At 41.1% G+C, this 22,752-nt stretch overlaps 1 protein-coding gene across 1 annotated transcript in view; it reads left to right on the top strand.

Moving 5' to 3' along the window:
• Positions 1 to 22,486, top strand: part of nlgn1 (neuroligin 1) — a 427,865-nt gene extending 405,379 nt beyond the window's left edge. The window contains exons 5-11 of the mRNA XM_034082065.2: positions 10,998 to 11,210; positions 12,084 to 12,350; positions 13,169 to 13,530; positions 15,724 to 15,884; positions 18,793 to 18,949; positions 19,495 to 19,572; positions 21,037 to 22,486. Of these exons, the coding sequence (XP_033937956.1) occupies positions 10,998 to 11,210; positions 12,084 to 12,350; positions 13,169 to 13,530; positions 15,724 to 15,884; positions 18,793 to 18,949; positions 19,495 to 19,572; positions 21,037 to 21,633 (1,835 nt within the window). The 3' untranslated portion in view covers positions 21,634 to 22,486. The remainder of the gene's footprint in view (positions 1 to 10,997; positions 11,211 to 12,083; positions 12,351 to 13,168; positions 13,531 to 15,723; positions 15,885 to 18,792; positions 18,950 to 19,494; positions 19,573 to 21,036) is intronic.
• The last annotated feature ends 266 nt before the right edge of the window (positions 22,487 to 22,752 follow it).

The raw sequence follows: 22,752 nt of genomic DNA, 5'->3' as shown, positions 1-22,752 counted from the left end.
GCTGCTGGTTACCCAGTACCGCATTGACATTCATTTGGAATTGTGTTTCTGCCATTTGCATTTGCAATATTCCACCTGATATTATAATAATAATGATATAGCACTTTTCAAACAGAAAATAAGGCTGAATATATAAGCGTACATGCAGGATGTGTAAATGATAAATAAAGGACTCCAAGAAGGTGAAATAGGCAAGATGATAAATATAATAAAATAATCAAAAAGTTAACAAAGGAGAATTCACTCAATAAAGTAAAAAAGAAAACAATAAAAAAAAATGCAATAAAAGGATAAATAAATATAAAAAAGTGTAATTAGGTTCAACTTAATATTATTGCTTTCAACTAACCTAATAGAGTGACATGTGTTGACATAATACATTTAATTAAAGTCAACGTTTCAGTTGTACACTGTATAATGTTTACAGCGTTTTCCATTTTAATATTTCTCAGAAGGGTGTTTCAACATTTGGAAGTGTTTTGGATAAAAGATGCTTCTCCAATTTTATTTTGGGGGAATATTTAAAATGCACAGGGACACACAAGACAGTGTTATAAGAATGCCAGACTATTAGGAGCTTTGTTTAGTATACTCTATGTACCCTGCTGGCCATATGATAGAATGCAAGGCGTGTAAGGTGTTACACTTGCATTATTTAAAATGTAACTCTTCCACATTGGCTTCACTTTTTAGAGTTCCTGCCCCGTTCACCTTGGCTTTCTGCCAACAGAATCTATGACCCACTTTACAATAGTCTATCTTGACAATGTTTGCTACCTTTACCTCAATGGATTGTGTGCTCCTTTTCTCCCCATTGCATTGCTTACCACTCCACTTAACAAGGCACACAATGTCCACACCGAGCTGTTACATAACACCTGCTGAGACTCCATTGATTGTCGCATGGCCGAAAGTGCGGTGAACAATTACAGTCAAACACAAATGCCCAGCTCCGATTGTCAGTTTGGAGACAGTGAACCCATACAAGGCTTCCATTTGTCTTTTCTACAATAATGTCACATATGTTATTCATTAATATGTGTGTTGCCATGCAAACGGGGCGCACCTGAAAAGGAGAATGTGCTCCGTGTTTGTCCCCAGTGCTGTCTAAATAAAGGTTGAATGAGTGAATATCCGTAGCTCAGTATTCATTATACTGTGAGGAATGCGTTGTGCCTCATCAGCATATTCCCCAGCTGGTTGCCCTCGGCGAGCTGTTGTCTTTGGGGTGTGGTGCGGAGGGAGCAGATATAGATGGAGCGCTGCTGAGCCACTTTAAACATTTGGAGCTGCATTTGTTTTAAGCAGATAACTACATACTGTACTGCAGGGGGGGGGGGGGGGGTAGATCAGTGAGGTGCGGTGTGGGCAATGTAAGGCTAGTTTCAGAGCCAGATATACACATAAGAACCCCATAGAGCTAGGCTAGGGGTGTCCAAACTTTTTTCACAGAGGGCCGCATACAGAAAAATATACGAAGGGCTGAGCCACTTATAGAGGTATATTGCCTCGTAAATTAAGCTAGCAAAATGTAGGTAAATTAGGCTTGATACATGAATATGCTTTAAGAAAAAAAACGCCTACATCGTAACTCTCTAGGGCAGGGGTGTCAAACTCAAGGCCCGGGGGCCAAATCCGGCCCGCCACTTCATTTTCTGTGGCCCCACAAGAGCTTGCAAAGAATATAATAAGTTTATTATAATGTTACGTGCCGCTTTACAGGAGAAAGTTTCCCATAAACTACATGTCCCACAATGCATCTCATTTTGTGACATGCGCAATGAAGAGACTTGCAAAGATTTGCCCTTGACTTCTGCTTTCAGACGTAGTTAATTATGAAGTTATTACCCTATCCGATAATAGTCCAATGCAGAGGAAATATTATTATTATTTTATATTTATTATGTATATTTATCTATGTATATTTATATAGTCTTAAAGTTACCACCGGCCCTTTGAGTGCAACCATAATTCGAATGTGGCCCGCGATTACATTTGGTTTGACACCCCTGCTCTAGGGTTTCATTTATCTTGTTGGCAACTCATCCCTTAAAACAGAAGCCTCAGAGTGATTAAGAGGAAACATGAAGGCTCTATTTCAAGCTTGTTATGTAAATAAGTTATTGGGCATTTTTTATCAACTAAGATTTGTTAGAAAATGTTTTCAACATGAATTGACTGAATGTATTTTAAAAGTGGGCTTATTAACACATGTATACTACTTTGTAATATATTTTTAAATATATATTTAAGAAGTACAATATCAGAAAAGTACAAGTTTCATTTGTGGGCCATATTTCATTATACTTTTTGTATTTGCAGAGGGCCGATTCAAAATGGCCCCGGTATTCCATTGAAGTGTAATTCTTCAATTCAGTTCCACTATTAATACCTATTTAAAACAAATTACATATATAATCGCCTTCACTTTACTTTAAAGATAAGTGCTGTCACCTGTCCTTCTGGACAAATATATCTTCTGTCTCACATTTGCTACTAGCTCAAAATATTGAGGGAGCAGGAGTGTCAGTTGCGTGTGCTAAGATGTGATAGCTGCTTCCCCTGGTGCCATTTCATTGCAGTTTCATGACAAGACCAGCAATCCTATATAAATATTACACACATACAGCACAGTATGTGAACTAGGTTACCTGGACTGGATTTGGCGATCTTGACTATAAAATATGACTGAAATCATACAGAAAAGATATTTATAACAGATCAAGGGAGAAATCGTACCTACAATACATGTATTTTATTGTATTTTCAACTTTTTCTACTTCTACTTTACATCTATAGATATCAGTTGAGGCAACAATATAAGTACTCTGCTAGCAGTTCTTTGTTAGTAATTCTATCGCTCGAAGTGGAGTCGAAAGAGATGAGTTTTCAGTCTCCCCCGGAAGATGTGCAGGCTAATTCTGCTGTCCTGATGTCAATGGGAGCTCATTCCACCATTTTGGAGCCAGGATAGCAAACCCACATGTTTTTGCTGATGGGAACTTGGGTCCCCCTCGCAGCGAGGGTGCAGCGAGCTGTTTGGCTGATGCAGAGCGTAGTGCACGTGCTGGGGTGTACGGTTTAACCATGTCCTGGATGTAGGAAGGGCCAGATCCATTCGCAGCATGGTACGCAAGTACCATTGTCTTGAAGTGGATTCTAGCAGTTACCGGAAGCCAGTGGAGGGAGCGGAGGAGCGGCGTGGTGTGGGAACATGTAGGAAGGTTGAAGACCAGACGAGCCGCTGCATTCTGGATGAGTGCAGAGGTCGGATGGCACATGCAGGTAGACCAGCCAGGAGGGAGTTGCAGTAGTCTAGGCGTGAGCTGACGAGAGCCTGGACCAGAAGCTGCGTCGCTTGAGGAGTTGTTTATTTTAGTGTGGTTCTGTAAGTAGGTTAGTTTAACCAGACTTTAGGAACTGTCCAGATGTTCACCTATATTCATTTTATGAGTGACAGTGTCTAGCAACCACAACACTTCAGAAACAACATGTATACCTTGGTGGAATATGGACTTGTGATAAAGTGATGTTTAACACACTGCATTTGAATTCTAAATGATGGGAAACAGGAAAAGACATCCACACAGTGAATCATTGATCCTTCGGAACACACCATAGTAGTCCAGCAAAACATTTTCAGAAATTCTTTTAGCATTGTCTCTTATGTCCATTCCCTGTACTTCTGTTTCTCTCCCTCTCCCTGTTTGTCAAACTCATCCTCTACATCCTCGTTGCTTTACTTTGAGAATTACGCTGAGTCTGCCGCTACAGTTTACCTGCTTCAGTGTCACGGTTTCCTTTTCCTACTGCTCTTCCTTCTCATGCTGTGTGTCTTAAAGAGTCAAAAGGACAGATAGTGAAGGAGAGGGAGAACAGAGAGAGGATTATGTTACACAGACCATGACTGTGAAAAATAGATGTGTGCAGAGAAAGAGAAACAATTCCATATTTTTCTTGGTATAGCGCTTCTCCCCGGTCGGGCGGAGATAGTGGGGATAAAAGCTGGATTCTCGGATCAGAGTTTCACCTTAATGTTGTCATCCGGGGAGCTTAGAGGCCGAGCTGCCGTATCGCAGCCTCAGTGATGACGGACCTCACACACACACACACACACACACACACACACACACACACACACACACACACACACACACACACACACACACACAGGATCTATCCCACGCAGGGGGGGAGTGGAGTGTGTCGGGCCTCATGGGGTAAAGCAGTCACAGCATGTGGCCAAAGACTGAGTCATCATGTTATCTATGTGAATGGCATCAAGCGTAACATGAGGTGGCATGTTTAGGTATACTTTTGTATTCTTTCTCCTCTAAATCTTCATTTAATATACATACACGGCAGGAGAAAACAAAGTAAGTTGAACCGAGCATGTACAACTACCACCTTCATGATAAATCATTTCAAACTGCGTAACAAAAACAAGCTGCCGAGATGGGTTTCCTCCGCCGGGTGGCTGGTGTCTCCCTTAGGGATAAGGTGAGAAGTTCGGTCATCAGGGAGGGACTCGGTGTTGAGCCGCTCCTCCTTCGCGTCGAAAGGAGCCAGTTGAGGTGGTTCGGGCACCTAGTTAGGATGCCACCTGGGCGCCTCCCTAGGGAGGTGTTCCAGGCACGTCCAGCTGGGAAGAGACCAAGGGGTAGACCTAGGACCAGGTGGAGGGACTATATCTCTTTGCTGGCCTGGGAGCGCCTTGGGACCCCCAGTCAGAGCTGATTGATGTCGCCAGGGGAAAGGAACGGCTCTCTGCTGGAACTGCTACCCCCGCGACCCGACCACGGAGAAGCGGGAGAAGATGGATGGACGGATGCGTAACAAAAAATAATTCTCCATAAGTCTCATAGTACGAATTTAACAAAGTTATTGCAATGAAGTTCATTATTGAAGAGATGTAACCCTCTAATCGTAATCTCCAATATATGAAGGGCTCAAAATGTGCAATCCAGAACCCTTATGTCCTGCATTTTGTAAACTCATTTTCAAATGTATTTTGTTTTTATAATTGCTCTCCGTAAAATCATGTTTCAAACAAGGTAGGAGGTGAGGAAATGAAATTAGCAATACAAGTGTTAATAGCTTCTCCACAGTGTTGTATCACATCATCTTCTCGTTGAAATGCATCAAGAAGTCAGAGTATTATATTTGAGTTAACCTTGAATGTGTTTAGAACGTGTGATGTTTGATAAACCCCCCCCGGGGGTCTAGACACAGGGTTGCTGGAGGCATGGAGGGATTGATGGAGGTCGGTCTGAAGAGGAGTGCTTTTAGCGTGACTACGGAGGTGTACGGAGGGCTGCGTCGAGTCACCTGCCATGACAGCTGTGAGGAGGGGAGAGCGCAGATTTAAATGTTTAACGATGCGCTATGATTGGCTAGAGACAAAAGTGGGTTAGCTGATTGAACCCCGATGGCTGATTGGGAGGGGTGAGCGTAGTAAGATGGACAATGGAAATGACTGGATGAACTTGCACTGAGCTTCATTAGTTGCTTCAGTTCTACCTACCGTATCTCTATATCATGCTTGCAGTAATTCCACCATGTATTTGCTTTTATTAGCTACTTCTCATACTGCTCTCTTGGATACCTGCCTAGGCTGCTAGCCATTATGATAATCATAACTGTGACGTGGAGGATGTCGGTGTGCCGTGATGGGGTGTCCTTCATTAAGGTGCCATCTCAAACCTGGAGGTGTTTGAAATGAAATATGTGTGTATCAGGTGAAGTGTTTCACATGAAGGAGGCTGAGTGTGTGCAGTAGTCGGATGACTCCATGCATGTAGGCAGTATCTTATCATCCACGGCAGCTTTACTACCACATCCACTCACTGTTAAGAACACAGTGTCGGCACATCTGTAAATCATCTATTCTCTCCTGCTGCATGACTAAGGCTAACAGAGCAGGACCCATCGTGTGCAAGTGGGTTTAAAACTGCCAGTTTCAAAAGAGGCCCTTTTTCTGGGGGTTTTCCCGTAGTGTGTTTTATTGATCTGTGTGCATGGTCTGCGAAGACTAACATCTCACCAGAGGGACTTTCCCTCCAACACACGAAACACAGCACCACACAACATGTTATTGAGTTTGAATGTTTCTCTTGGATCAGTCAAACTACCTACAGTAAGGTGAATGCATCTAAAAGTCAAATACAGTCAGTCTTAAATGTTTTTGCTAAACCAGGCTTAGCTCAAACGTGACCTAAGACTAGAATCAAGTGAGAATAAGAATAGAAAAAAGTAAATAAATAACATTATTATTAAGTCTTTAGATATTTAAATTCCATTTTCATTTTCATATGCATAAGTGCATGCAGATGTGTTGCTCTTGCATGCATTAGTGTGTGTGTGTGTGTGTGTGTGTGTGTGTGTGTGTGTGTGTGTGTGTGTGTGTGTGTGTGTGTGTGTGTGTGTGTGTGTGTGTGTGTGTGTGTGTGTGTGTCTCTGAGTGTGTGTGTGTGTGTGTGTGTGTGTGTGTGTGTGTGTGTGTGTCTGAGTGTGTGTGTGTGTGTGTGTGTGTGTGTGTGTGTGTGTGTGTGTGTGTCTGAGTGTGTGTGTCTGAGTGTGTGTGAGGGGAGGGGGAGCCCTGTCCTGCTGCCCCTTCTCTGTCGGAGAACTAATCATTCCTCCTGCCTCGCTCTTTGTGATTGCCAGCCCATCTCTGCACTGCAGCTAAATTGAATCAATTAAAGTCTTTCTTGTACATGGCCGCCGCCGCTTCCACGCGATTAGGCTTTGATCAAGGAATACACAAATAAATAAACAAGTCGGTGGAAAGGGAATACAAAAGGACTGAACTCAATTAAACAGTCGGAGGGGGGCGTGCAGTCTGTGGGTGTCAGTTAGATGTGTGTGTGGTTTGTTTGTGTGTGCATATTTAGAGCGGGATGCTACTTGTGAACTGATGACATCGTGACAGAATACATTTGCCTCTGCATTTGTACGCTCCACATTTAGCATAATTATTACAAGACATGAATTAAAAATAATCTATATTCCCATGAATTAATAACCCATTGCATAAGTTTTACTTTCACTTAAGAACCATTCTTAGGAGTCTTTTTATCTCTGTCATTTATGAATAGTATAATAGAGACCTTCTGGTTACTATAATGATGTACTTATAATATGCAAGTGTGCATAAATATATCCTTATGTACCGTAATATGCAATATAAATGCACATTATTTTCTGTTATCATAATGAAAATCCTGTCCACTTTTGTTACGTGACGGCAGCATTATTAAACACGTGTTTAAAATTGTTAATTGAAAAGAAATAGGTAATGTGTAGGGAAAAGTTTGTTATGTGATTGAGGTAAATACGTAAAAGTCATTACGTATACAGAACTATGCATTAATGCTGACTTAAAATAATACTTAAGTTAGGTCAAGTGAGTTGAGAATTCCTTCCTGCCTAGAAAGATCACATGAGAATACAGATCAATTCACCACAAATATAAGATGTGTTATACTTGTTTTGAATTGTTGTATTAATGGAGGCATAAACAGTCAATGCATTAACAAGTGCGATTTCCAAATGTGAACTTACATTGCCTGGAATGTCTTGAGTGTAACTCCAGTTTTGCAGTTTTGAAAGAGGGAGTTAGGGAAGAGTCCGAGGTAATAGTACAGTATGTCGGAGTAGTGCCGATCTTCCACACACATGTGCCAAAGTTACTGTAACACACAACAGCTACGTACATCTGGTAATAGATCACCTTATGGACTTGTTGCTTCTTCTCCTCACTTATTCTTTGTTCCCGTCATAATTACTACGGCCACTAGAGGTCGTCGCCTCAATATGTTCACACCCCTGGCAGTGATCGACTTTAACCAATAGATGCTTACGACCTTCTAGAAATTAGAGTAGGGCCGTACCACCACACATCTATCTATCATTTGAAGCGGCGAGCATTCATTCATGATGGCTCACCGTGCAGTGTACGTTTATTCACCGAGCAATGATGGGACCATTCATGTACTTGCTCAGAAGCATTACTCCGGTCTGTATCCGTGTGGCCTGAATGAGTCCCTTTGGAAATGAAGTGTAGTGTTGACTGACAATGGCTTACAATGAACACTCCATTTAGCCGCACGTTGGGACGATGCGAGCACATGAAAGATGACAGGGGAGGAAATATGCGTGGAGGTTGGAGATTCATGGGAGGGGTTGGTGAGCGGGCTTGGCACGGGCGACTCCCTGGACGCCTGTAGGAAGTAATGGAGCTTTTAGCATGGATCAGAAGGAGGGGGAGGAGGTGAGCGTGCCAGTAGTGGGGGTGGGTGTTGGACGCCAAATGGCTCTAAAAGACCGGAGATCCCTTGTGGGTTTATTCTAGGATCCTTGTCTTGTTAAAACATTGATATCTCGCTACCATTATATATATATATATATATATATATATATGCAACTGAATTGAGCGGGAGTTCCTCACAGGTTTAATTGGATGGGGGAGGTAAAGATGGAAGTGGAGTTAGACGGATGCTAGAATGGAGGGGAAGTGGTTTTGTTTTTGACATATTTTACGAGCCCTTGAAAAAAAAAAAATATTGGAGTGAAGAAACACAAGGTCACAGCTTTGAAACAAACTACTCATTTGGAAAGGAAACTAAGATACCAACATGATTACCCAAACTGTCTGTTTTGTAGTTTTGGGTCATCAGCAATCCTGTCAACAAATGGAAAACTACATTTGCTTTAATACAGTAAACTGGCAATTTGTTTATGGCTTGCTTACACATACTCCTGTTATTGTCCCAATCTGACATTGCGCTTGCCATGTTACTTTGTTCCTAGATATCAGTAATTGCTTTGTTGAGCTGTAACAATACTAATGTTGCCAAAACACAAATAGGATAGGAGTAAGTGTATTGTACAGGAAGGCCTTTCTGTGAAAATAACCACGCTGAACAGAACTTGAACACCTCATGACCAGCTGTACATTATCCTGCTGATAACACGGATACTAAATCAACAATTCCATATAAAGTATTCATTTAAAATGTGTATTAGTTAGAAATAGGAAAATAAAAGCGGATCTATTGAAAATGATTTCATTTTTTTAATCTAAACAAATTATCTGCTATGTGTTTGCTGATCTAACTGCATCCAATAGCCTGTTATTCATAGCAGTGGTCTATTATAAAGGAATTACAGCCGATAAGAAATTTGCAAATAACAAAAATGTTTCACATCAAAGCATCTCTATTTAAAAAACACAATATTCTTTTACAATACATGATGAAGCATTTTCCATCAGGGATTGTTACTTTAAAATGAATATGTGTTAGTTAGAGCAGAACTGTAATTATTTATCTTTATAAAAACATTTTCGGTCTCTGAAAATATAAAAGGTACCAACATCTGATTTGTGTGGGCCAACTGAGAGGATTTTTAAAGTTATCCATTTGTTCTACAGTACACTTGGTTTAGACCAGTGCTTCTCAAAGTGTGGTCCGCGGACCACTGGTGGTCCGTGAGCGCCCCCTAGTGGTCCGTGAGTATATTGGTAACATTTCACATTTGAAATTAATTAATTAATTTGAGTTTTCCGCACTCTCGCGGGAATATCTCCGCAATGGAGCGAGCTTAAGTTTCACTTTTAATTGCATGATATAGCCCCGCGCAACACCTTCATCACACATGTTGCCACTTGTTTGTACCATATTCAGGAGATTTGTAATCTGTTCTAGAAAAACGATGTAATTTTGGATATTTGTGAAGTTAGGTGGTCCGCGAGTGTTTTTGTATTGGTTAAGTGGTCCTTGGTATGAAAAAGTTTGAGAAACACTGGTTTAGACAATACAAATCCATTTAACTTGGAATAAACAAAGAACTGTTTTCATGACACTTGACTTGTCATCATCCTCCTACAGCAAGTTATATTTGAGGCTGGATCATAGTGTTAATGAGATTCTCTCCAAAATGAGCCTGCCTGTGTTATATTCAGCGTATCCCCACTCTAAGTGGCTCTACGGGGCAATAACTGTTGTTTTATTGCAGCAAATTATCAAACATCCAGGCTTGTTGGTTTGTCACGGGAGAAATATGTCTCGTTATCTACAGACAGTTATGGTTGGATGATCCGAAAAGAGATGTTTGTTTATTTTATTTTAATCATGGAGATGAAAGAGAAAATAAGTGGAAATAAACAGATGAACCCCAACAGACCTATGAATACAATATATTTCTTTTGAGAAAAATAAAAGCTCTTCAAATGATTGCACTCTTTGTGAAACGTGTCTGAAAATCCATTTCAAGTGATTTTTTGGTGCTTTTCAACATTTCTTTAGTCTGATTATCGCTTATTTGTCAATGTTGGTCTTGTGATAAAAATGTAGATGCAAACTCAAAACTGCTTCTGATAATTACAGATCACGACATCACAAAAAGGTTAACAGCTATTTGTATATACAATAATCATCTTTTAACAATTTCACTGTGGCTATATTTAAGTTCCATTTCAGCAATGATAAAAAAAAAGTTTTTTATTTTAGACAAATGAGGATGAAATAGTTCACTTGTGATGTATGCTCATACCTTATTAGAGTATTTTTTCTAACATTAATTATTTGCTTTAAACTTAATATCTTTTGTATATTTCTATGTTAACTCGTGTATGGCTTATTACGGCACAACAATACTGGTTTACTATTTCACAAACAGGAAGCCCTGTTTATGACACAATATTTATGATTTTCTTCACTTGCTCAATTTTCATTCACTTGCACTATTTTATGTCTTAAGTATATTGCAGGTAGAACTTTTAGGAAGAACAATGGGACACAAGATTTGTATTGCCAACACAAAGCTATTGCATATGACAGTAAAACGTTTTAAAATAAAGGATATTGCTCTTGCTATTACATTTGTATACACGTATGTTGGTTGTTCTGTAGTTGTGTAAAGTAATATCATTGCTATTACTAACAAAAAGAAGGATAAGACTCCTAACACCCCCTCTTCTGTGTCCTCTCGTGCAGGCTTCCTGAGTACAGGTGACCAGGCAGCCAAGGGGAATTACGGTTTGCTGGACCAGATCCAGGCTCTGCGTTGGACCAGTGAAAACATTGCAGCCTTCGGCGGCGACCCGTTACGTATCACCGTGTTTGGCTCTGGCGCCGGAGCTTCCTGTGTCAACCTGCTCACTCTGTCTCACTACTCCGAGGGAAACCGCTGGAGCAACTCCACCAAAGGTACAAAAATAATCACAACTTACCAGGGAATTAACGGTGGGACCTTTGTGTCTATTTAAGTATGCATGCCGTGCTCTGTGACCATGAGGGTGCAGAGGAAACTCAATCGTTTGGCAGATGCTGTTTTTTTGGTCTTCATTGGAGCCATTGTTTTCTAATTTTCTGGCTGCTCCTGTATTTGACTAAAACTCCACAACAATCGTGATGATGACATAATTGGCCACCTGGCCAAGCAAACTGATACCAAAGAAAAACTCTCCAGAAGTGAAATAAACCAAGCATGGTGTCGTAGATGACCCATGACTAACTAGAACGAGTTGTCTCTAAAGGCAGGGAGACACACACTTCAAAAATCTGATCTGAATAATAATTCATGTAATGATGTAATTTGATCCGTAATTATTTCTTTATCTCATAATAATCTTAATACAAATCCAGCTTTGATAGAGGCCATCTTCCGAACGACCAATATGCTCATGTTTGCATACATATATGAAGGAGACATGAGGTTGGTAAAAGTTATTATTATTTAGTCTGTTTCTCTTATTATTACAATTGACATTTAAACATATAGACGTTGATTTTTATCACAGTTGTAAGGCACAGCTATGTTAAAACTACTCTGACTTACAGTGGTTGTATTCATGGTTAAGAAACCCAGTGCTCATTGATGAGTTTTTAGAAAACAGATAATAACCATCCTTAACTTTTCAAGATAAAGATGATAGACTGATTTTGCATATTTAGTCTACCCAGGTAATAAAAGAAATGCTGGCATCTTTAGAGGGAGTGTTTGGTCCCTGAACCTTACTTTCCTCACCTCAATGTCCTGCCTGATTTTAGGATCATTATAGATGCTGTTTTTGTCTCCAGGACTGTTCCAGAGGGCCATCGCCATGAGTGGCACGGCTCTGTCCAGCTGGGCGGTCAGCTTTCAGCCAGCCAAGTACGCCCGGATGCTGGCCCGTAAGGTGGGCTGTAACCTGGAGGACACTGTGGAGCTTGTGAGCTGCCTGCAGAGAAAACATTACAAAGAGCTGGTGGATCAAGACATCCAGCCGGCTCGATACCACATTGCCTTTGGACCTGTCATTGATGGAGATGTTATACCTGATGACCCGCAGATACTCATGGAGCAAGGTATCAATTCCCTTTTTGTTTGGAAGTGCAATGTGTAAGATAACACATTGAACAATGAACATTATCAACAGATTGTAAAGGGGGTATTATAGAGATGTTATGTCAAAGACATGGATGTATTGTGTTGCAGAAATATCTACTGAAGTTTGCATGCTAACTCCCTAGCCCAGGCCCGACCTTTCTTGTAATACCACTTGTTCCTCTAGAGGCAATAGTAAGTCACTGTAGCGTCCAGTCTGCCCTCAGTCCAGTAAGAAAACAGCTTTTCCCATTTAATATAAAACACATGATTCCTGCAAGTTGTATGGTTTGTTTCGGGTATAGAGCTTTCTTTAGCAGTTAGCTCATTTTTAGCCAGAGCTCCCTTGGCTCTCATTCCGCTGGATCATCAAAGTTTATTTTGCTGTTGTAACACAAGACTCAGCACTTGCCCGGCCCATGTGACTCCCAGTGCTTCGAGTGCCGAGTCCAAGCTGCCACAGCTGCTAAATGAAGCCCGGTCCCCGAAGCCGCTTCACGTCTCATCCCAGCAAATCAGTCGTCCTACTGTATAGTGCAGCTCCCACTGCCAAAGTGAACACACAAAGTTCAAGCCATACATGGTTTTAAGAGAGCATTTTTTTGGGCTGTCTCTCAGATTTTTGGAACATTTAGAATGTTCTTTGTGAAACACTGCCCTCTCTTTCTTTGGAGTGGCTAGGATGAGACGTGAATCTTACGAGATATTCCCATTGCACCTTTAATAGTCATACATGTTCAACAATATCTTTATCCTATATTTATTCTGTTTCACTACCATCTGCACCATCTCTTTCCAGGTGAGTTCCTGAACTATGATATTATGCTGGGAGTGAACCAGGGCGAGGGCCTTAAGTTCGTGGAGCTTATCGTGGACAACGAAAACGGCGTTCAGGCAAACGACTTTGACTACGCCGTGTCCAGTTTTGTGGATGACCTCTATGGCTACCCAGAGGGTAAAGACATCCTCAGAGAGACCATCAAGTTCATGTACACAGACTGGGCCGACAGGCACAACCCAGAGACCCGCAGGAAAACACTGCTGGCCCTTTTCACCGACCACCAGTGGGTGGCGCCAGCTGTCGCCACAGCTGACCTGCACTCCAGCTTTGGATCACCGACATACTTCTATGCCTTCTACCACCACTGTCAGACAGAACAGGTGAGTCTCTTGATGTCTACGTAATGCTACATACAGTATCAGGGTATATGCAGGAATCCTGAAGTCCAATTGAATACCTTTTAAGATTTTTTTTAAGACCCATTCCATACATTTTAAGACCTCATCGCCACTTCAAGTTTTAACCGGTTACCATGGCGACACATTTTACCTCACATTTACTATATACAGTATTGATTGTCCTTCTCCTTATCTTCCAACCGTTTGGACGCAAACTTGCATTTCTCCATAACGATGTTGTTTAACAACCGGCGTAAACGGCCCTTCGCGCCATCAAGCAGTGAGCGCGCGATGTCCTGTTCAGATGACGTCAAACGGGATGCCATAAATAAACTACACAGAATCACACTACACACCTACGCAGTGATTACATTCAGGCAGACTGTAGAATACAACCTCTTTGGACCATTTATATACTTATTGAAAACAAGCTACAAAATGTAACACCTTGGAAAATGCCGTTTAATACTTTTTAATAGCCTTCATTTTCGCTAAATTGATTTTATCAACTTTTAATAATTTTTAAGACCCCGCGGACACCCTGAGTATCCTTTATCAATCATCAATATGATCAAAGTTACACAATGCTTCTGGTTTGTTCTTAGTCCTCCTGGATAAAGCTGTCAGTTTCTGCTAAAAGAGACGAACGTAGACAATGACATTATCTAAGAAAACACAGACATGGCAGAGTGAGATGTCTGGACCCCGGCTACATGTAGCTATCATTGGAGAGCAACTCACTGCATCAATGAAAATGCTTTCAAGAGGTATCATTGCAGATCATTGAATTTTAACCAAGATTTCTCTTTTGCGCAATCCTAAGAAGTATTGTTCGCAGTTTTTTTAGATTGGTACTGGTATGTGCTACATAACTACATACATCAATAAAAGCAAAGAAGAATGACTCATAAATGGACTTATTCCTTGAACAACCTTAACAATGTTTAAGACAACTGCTCTGGGGGCTTTTGTACTGACACAACATAGAAGAAGAAGAATACATTTGCATGAACTAAAAGGACTTTTTTGTTTAATGAACACATTTGAATTTTAATCAAACCGATACAAACCGCACAACTTCATTTAAACACATTTTAACTTGTTTTACCAGCCACAAATAGTACATCCTTACAGATTGTATTTCAGCCTAGCTAACAGCATGCACATTATGCATGCGGATTGCTCAGATTCTTCACTGATGTCAGAACTTACAAGGAACTGCAGCTCATCCTGGGTCTTTTGCCACCCCAGTTAGACATTCTTCGAGCCAAGTAAAAATGTAGTCAATAAATGTGGATCTTCTCCTCAGTTTGATGCATCTGAATCAACCAGATTCAAGTCATGTTTTTGCATTTATGTATGTCTTGACTTGTTTGCCATTGCCCAGCCTCTGAAGTTTCATCAGCTTTAACCCACCTTGAGGCTTTAAGTGTATCCAACAGAACCCTCATACACAATTAGATTTTCTATAATTACTGTAATACAACGAGAGAAAGCAGGCTGCCACACGTTGCTTTAGAATAAGCGTCTTTGTAGCACATTTGGGTACAAATGTGCTTCAGATTGTTTTGAGCACAAAAGTGAAATGCTTTACGGCATGGCAAATTGCCCAACAGTACATTGAGAAAGCATGTCTATATTATTCTAGTTACATTATTGTAACTGACCAGTTTGCACCCTTATACCCTCAGAAATGTCCTTTAGGTTTCCTAACTCCTAGGTCAACATATTACTACTTTCTGCATATTTGTTTTTCTTCTAATTATGCCATCGTGAAAGAAAGTTAGCAGTAGCAATTTAATCCACATATTTTCTTAAGGTATATTTTTCATTCAACAGGCTTCAGCTCATAACATATACATTTTAGTTTAGAATGTAGCTCAAAGCCACCATCTTCTGTCTGCGCCATTCCTTTATTTTCCATCTTGTCTCTCTGTAATACAATGAATAATGGACCAGATATGGTGGGCAAAATAATATTAAAAACTTATCTCATTTCCTCTTTTCTTTCTGAAAAAAAGTATTGCATTTTCTCAGCTTGTGTGGTCTGTCTGTGTCTATGTATGGTCACAATATCCACAGTGTCAGCAGCAGAAGTAATGCCTCTCAGTGTCCTGCGTCTGTCACATAAATGTAATATTACTGATCTGATTTGATTTGTCTGCTGTTCATTAGGTACCGCCGTGGGCAGACGCAGCACATGGAGATGAGATTCCATATGTGTTTGGCCTACCGATGATCGGGCCGACAGAGCTGTTTCCCTGCAACTTCTCCAAGAACGACGTGATGCTCAGCGCCGTGGTCATGACCTACTGGACCAACTTCGCCAAAACAGGGTACGATGACACCACAAATACATAGCTCCTCATGGCCAATACAAGTTGCTTTCTACGTGCTTTCCCTATGGACAGGGAACTCTGTCAACACCTGTTTACTGATATCAATTGTATCGTAAGTTGGTTTGAAAGTCCAGGTTTACTACAAACCTATGAAACTAGGTTACTGTCTTTCTCGAGGGATCTTAATGCTTAAATGTTACCATGTTTGTGCAGTGAGGATATAGGACTAGAGAAACCTGGTTCCCCTAGCTAGATTTCTCTTGGGACAACAATGTTTCAGCTATGTACAGTATAAGGGAAACTGGGTCTCTAGCAGCTTTTAAAACTGTGTTGGTGCACAACAAAGACTTCCTTTGGTGGGAGAGCAACATCCGAGCAGGCGGATGATAGGAGAGATCTTTACATAGAGCAATGCAACCTTGAGTTTACACATTACTACTGCTGAACATTTACTAATTGTTATATAGAGTGGTCCAGTAATGAGTCCTATAAAACCCAAAAATGACATTTAAAGACTAAACACGTCTCAAAGTCAACAGCTTTTTAAACTTGTTTGTTATAAGATGCCGGGTCTGTTGGTAACACAAGCTTAAGACATATTCACGTTTTATTCTACCACTTAAATGACATCAGTAAATACCCAACTCGTTGATGATTGAAGATTTCTTGTGTGGTTAAAACTGAGGTTGCTAACACGTAACCTCATAATCTATTAAACGTCATCACGCCGAACATTAACCACCGTTAGCATAGCAGTGGTTAGCTTTTGACTTCTGCTGATTGTATTAATGCTTCAGAAATCCCAAACATGTTAACTACGATAAGCGTGTGTTGGCCACAGAACTTATTTTCTGCAATATACCAAATAGATTTTTGGTAAGGGAGCCATTGTGAAAGTTCCGGTACCCTACACAAATACGTCATCACTGCACTACTCTATTAAGACACACGCTGGCCATGAAGTGAGGACATGTCTTGTCCTCCTCAGCCTGCTCTGACACTGTCACAAAAACTAAATATTCGAAAAACAGGACTGGCACTATAACAATTAAAATAAGATGATTATGGTTTCAAAGTAAGATCAGCGGTATAGGAGAAGTAACTCATATTACTGACTGGCTGCATGAGCTCTTCCAGGCTGTATTGCACCATAAATACTGTTAAGACTTTGTCTCCAAATGATCTGTCCAGTCATTGTCCCTGGAGCAACCTGATGTACAAGCATGGTCTAATACATATCAGTTGTGTATAAAGGTCAGCCATGAGGTTATATAAACCATTTTGCTCTGTAATTCCTCGAACATGCAATTACCTTTACAAGACCATGACATCATTGATAATGTCATTGTTATTGTGTTCCCTCAATATTAACCTATATTTGATGACCAGGAGTAGTGAATTGTGCCATCATGTTTTATGGACTGTACAGTGTAATTGGTATTCTACGCAGATACCCTATCTTCAAATACATTCTTAATTATTGGCCGTAGCCTGCAGAGTGACATTTTCGATAGGATAAAATTAAAATCATTCTCCCTCCCTTCTGTCTCGCCTGCCTTAGAGCATATAGTCATGGCGGTAATTGTTTTTTGAGAGTGTAATGGGGGGACATTGGCTTTTTCTGTGCACTGCCCAGTAGCCCTAAGGGGAAGAGAAAGGCCTAATGATCTACATATATAACCCCAAATTGACGTGGAATGCCTGGTACCTGAGAGATTTATGCCGCCAATTTGAATGGTTAAGCGTGTTCCTGATGAGGTCTGGCTGGCTCCATATGCCGTTTTCAGACAATGGGGCTCTCAGTGACTCAGAATGGGCCTCCATAGCTCTCTCATGGCTGGCTCTGTTCTGCTCAGATTAAGTGAAAGGGGGTGTATTTAGCACCGGATCCCATGTGAAATGTGCTCTGTAAGCTATGCAGTATATACAGCATATAAAAGGGGAGTTGAAAGGGGGTTTCAGACCTGCCATTTACAGGGTAGCTCAGCCTTGTTTTATTATGGCCTAATTCGGATGGTATATAAAAAAATTGTAGCTTTTTCTTAGTTTGGGCTATAGTAGCCACTATATGCTTGATGAAAATGTTGCTTCAACTGCATCTTTACCTAAACAAATTCCAATACATATTTGTAATGTATAAATTATATATAAAGACTAGACGCGACATCCTCAATTTAAAAATGGTGACATGCTAATTTGGCATTTGAATAAAACTTGAAATTATTAAGAAGACTTCTTATCTTTTCATTCAATCAGAAAACAGAAAACCAATCATCGGCGGGCAAAATTACCCCATTTGACCTTTTGTTATCAGGTGCGAAACTGTTGATTAATCGACCCATTTCATGAAACCTTGGGACTGCGTTTCAGTATTTTCATAATTGCGTTGATTAGCCTGAGGGAGATGCTACAACATGTGAATAAACAGACAGTCTCAAAAGGTCTACTCTACCATTAATTTAACTTTAGTTCTTCATGTGACCTTAAGAAAACAACTTCAAAGTAACATCACTACTGGTGAGGACTGAATCTTTAATGGGAGGCCATGTGTTACCCCCTGCATTGTTTCAGATGTGCTTGTATTGTTCTGCCAACACATTCTCACTCCCTGATAGTCCAACAGCGACGCTTGGTCAGGGTCCTTTGGCGTGCAGTTGTGACGCGCCGAGTCTCCTTCAGCTTCATACACGGACGCAAAGAGCTTTCAACTGATTGCGATGTATTCCCATTGGCGGGAATGGACGCTCACATTGCCTTTAACTGCCGCCGACATGGACGCATGCGGTGCTTCCCTGAGCGTCAAATACCGCCGCCGATGGGAATACATTGCAATCAGTTGAAAGATCCACAGATCTCACATCTCTGTGGATTTTTTAATAAGCAACCCTTTTAATCTTTGTCTCAGGGATCCAAACCAACCTGTCCCCCAGGATACCAAATTCATCCACACCAAGCCCAATCGCTTTGAAGAGGTGGCATGGACACGCTACAACCAGAAAGACCAGCTGTACCTCCACATCGGCCTGAAGCCCCGCGTCAAAGAGCATTACCGTGCCAACAAGGTATAGTTAGAAGCTACTAAATGCACTTTCGTTTTGAATACTAGCAGAACTGAAAACGATAGGAAACGGGGAATGGATTTCTTTGATTATTGGAAGTATATTTGGTTATGTAATATAAGATGTTGCTGTATCATGGCGCTGCCTCCCTTTTATTTAGAATTGATTACAATGTTAACTTACGCTGCACAGATAATCCTATCTGGAGAAGCCATGAATAAAAGAGTATTTGATCCAAATGTACAGCCTAACTGTTGACCAATCAGATCTCAACAGTCCCTGTCAGTATCAACTGTAGATTTGCTTTCCAATATAAATATAACAATCGTTATCATACGTATTGTTTCTTTATTATTCTTTTATGGTTGACCACCTTGCCCTTTAGTTGCATGACTTTGACTTCCTTTGATATATTGGCATCCATGTAGTCACAATGAATACATTGTCATAGTGTAATGGTGCATTGATTTTGAGATGCTCCTCTCAATGCTCTTCTTATTTATGGTTTCCCTTCATTTATCTCCAACTTCTCTTTTCCCTCTCCCCAGGTCAACTTGTGGTTGGAGCTGGTTCCTCATCTGCACAGCCTCAATGATGTCACCCAGCTCATCCCCACCACCACCAAGGTCGGTACTAAAACCTCTTATCCTGCTTCTGAAAATAAACTACGAGAGTCATTCTCTTAAAAGGTTTTGGAGAAGCAACTGTAATAATATAATTTAAAGATCATTCTTGTGGTGGTTTGTTGACCTAACTTAGGTCAGATAGCAACACCTATACAAACTGACAACAACTCTTTGCTGAGCCTAAAAATAATCATAAATAAATAACATAATGAAAATAAATATATTGCAATGCTCCAAACAACAGCATCCAAAAGTCTCTAATCCTTGGATATCACATGTCACTGCCTGCATGCACGGAGCACCCGTAGCGCGGAGATCATCATATCATTCTGTCTTGTATTACTTAACAACAAAAAAACGTCTCGTTCACGGGCGCGTTCACTTAAACGAGCCGGCTCCCATCGTTCACTTAAACGAGCCGGCTCTTTGAGCCGCGACCGACACATCACTACAAGATATGACAGACATGATACATATGAAAGAGTTGAACATGAAATGCTCCTTATACAGAGGTAGACATTCCCATGTGTTCACACGACGTAAACATCAGCTTTATGTTTTCATCCTATATGTGTACAGTATATCAGGCATTATAAATAATGTAAACATAGAGTTGAAGTAAAGTAGACTTTTGGGCAGCTAAATCTATTGAAATAGGTTTTGTGTTGGATGGGTAGCGCCTTTTTGTGTTGGGTTTTCTCAGAAATTGTTTACCATTTTGAGAAACACATTTATTTGTTAAAAGTAAAAACAAAAGGAATAAATACCACTTCCATGTGTTTGCATTAAAGCTACACCACAATAATGATCTTTAAAGATAAGATAAATAATTGTTCGCCTGATAAGGACAGCTGTTATGTTACATATGCATTTGCCATGATTACATAACTAACACAGATAGCTATTCGACAACAGCTCTGTAGCTGTTGTCGACTAGCTATCTGTGTCTGTAGCAGAACATCAACCAACTGCCAATACACCCACAAAGAGTCAATCAAATATTATCCAGTTTCATCAAACTCATCTGAGTGCTGTAAGGCCTTATGCTCATTTCCTAAGTAATTGTAAGACCCTCTCCCCAATATCACGTTGCAATAGCAGATAACAGAAACATTACAGAATACAAATATACCAATCATTTGTTCTATTTCATGCATACATCTATATTCAAACACATACAAATCAGTTTTGGACCAATGTATATCATGAACATCGCAAACATCTGCAAGTTACGATTGGTCAGTCTTCAACGTGCAATCCAACTCATTTTCGGAGGCGAGTCGTAATGTTAGCCTTGCATTCATGGAGCTTACCGGAAAAATCTGTCCGAAAGACAAATATTTGCATTAATGAACATTTGGTTTGTTACTCAATACTTGCACGAGACCTTAGTGTGCAGACTGTTAAATTGAGATTTTTCTCAAAAAAACTCTTCATAGTATTTAATGTACCTCCTGTCTACAGATCCCTCCACCGGAGTCTACCAACCGCCCCCCGAAGACCAAGCCTATGGTGACCAAGCACCCCAACCCGACTCCGTTCCCAACCGAGACCCAGGACAGCAACCTCCAGCCACGACAGGTGGACGAGCGCGACTACTCCACCGAGCTGTCGGTGACCATTGCTGTAGGAGCTTCCCTCCTCTTCCTCAACATTCTCGCATTCGCTGCGCTCTACTACAAGAAGGACAAGCGCCGGCACGACGTCCACAGGCGCTGCAGCCCCCAGCGGAGCGCCGCCAACGACCTGGCTCACACCCAGGAGGAGGAGATCATGTCCCTGCAGATGAAGCAGCACTCGGACCTGGACTGCAGGGGCGTAGGCGACTCCCTGCACCCGCACGACGTGGTGCTGAGGACTACCTGTCCACCGGACTACACTCTGGCCATGAGGCGCTCACCGGACGACATCCCGCTCATGACGCCAAACACCATAACCATGATCCCGAGCACCATGGGGGGGCTCACCTCGCTCCACTCTTTCAACACCTTCCCCAGCAGTGGGCAGAATAACACCCTGCCCCATCCGCACCCACACTCACATTCCACAACCCGGGTATAGCCCTGTGGAAGCACCCACACAGGCAGGACTCTGACGGCTGAGCCAAAAACGCCAACTGCTGCAGCAGAGACTTAAGGGCGACATGCTGACTATCGCAGATATGTCAGGAGCTGAAAAGGGGAACCAATGGAATTACACTGGGATTTTACAACAACCTGTTAATACCTGAGGGAATATAGTCAAAGGATTTCTGGGGGTTAGGACCAGAGGAAAAAAAAAAAATAATGATGTTTTTTTTATAGAAAAATAAAAGACATACAGAAAAGACTACACATACGGAGTCGAAGAAAAACAACCTCACAAGCTAAAACAAAAAGGAGGATATTTCTTTTCTATTGTTATTTTTCGTTCTGATATTTCAGCAAAATAAGGTACAGTAAACTACTTTTTCTTCTAGCGACAGATATGGCCTTCGAGGCTTTTTGACAAATGACTGCTTGACAGTATTATCTGGGAGCAGAACAGAGCATCAGACACGCCTCGGAGGTAAGAAGAGGGGAGCGCTTTGTAAAAGAAAGAAAACAGTGTTTTTCCTTCGGCGTCGCGCAGCAGATTACTCTGTTTGCGGGGTGCGGAGTAGATGAGGTGCAAACCAATTTAGGCATGTGTTAACTTCATAAATGGAGGCTATGTAAGATAAAACAATTGTTGAAGACAACAAAGGAAAGACTTGGAACTCGGAGGAACAAAACAAATCCTATATGCACAATGGAACCATTTTGAGGGGGAGAAAATGTCACAGATACTTTTCCGCCATTTATTTTTGAAGAATGGGAACAATTTTATTGTATAGAACCTATTTACATATCTAGATCTGTACACTAAGCACCAGGCTGTTTAAGCCCTCTTCTCTGAGGTGGGGGGGTGGGCGTCTATACTGCAAACCTGCCAGCAGGACTGAACCAGTGGGAATCGGGGATCCACCTACTGGCTTCCTGGCAGTTCCAACTTCAACACAGAGAGCTGGGGGACAAAGGATAATTGGATATTTTAGCACGATGCGCATGACAATTTATCTGCTTGATGGCTGCTCTTCTGATTATGTCATTATTAAGAATAATTTTCACCCTCTACCTTGCATTGGAGCTATTTCTGACGGATTTCCTGATTGGATTACAG

Source organism: Pseudochaenichthys georgianus, chromosome 4 (genome assembly GCF_902827115.2).
Source record: "Pseudochaenichthys georgianus chromosome 4, fPseGeo1.2, whole genome shotgun sequence".
NCBI classification, from domain to species: Eukaryota; Metazoa; Chordata; class Actinopteri; order Perciformes; family Channichthyidae; genus Pseudochaenichthys; species Pseudochaenichthys georgianus.
The sequence above is the reverse complement of the archived record's forward strand: the minus strand, read 5'-3'. Positions and strand labels throughout refer to the sequence as shown.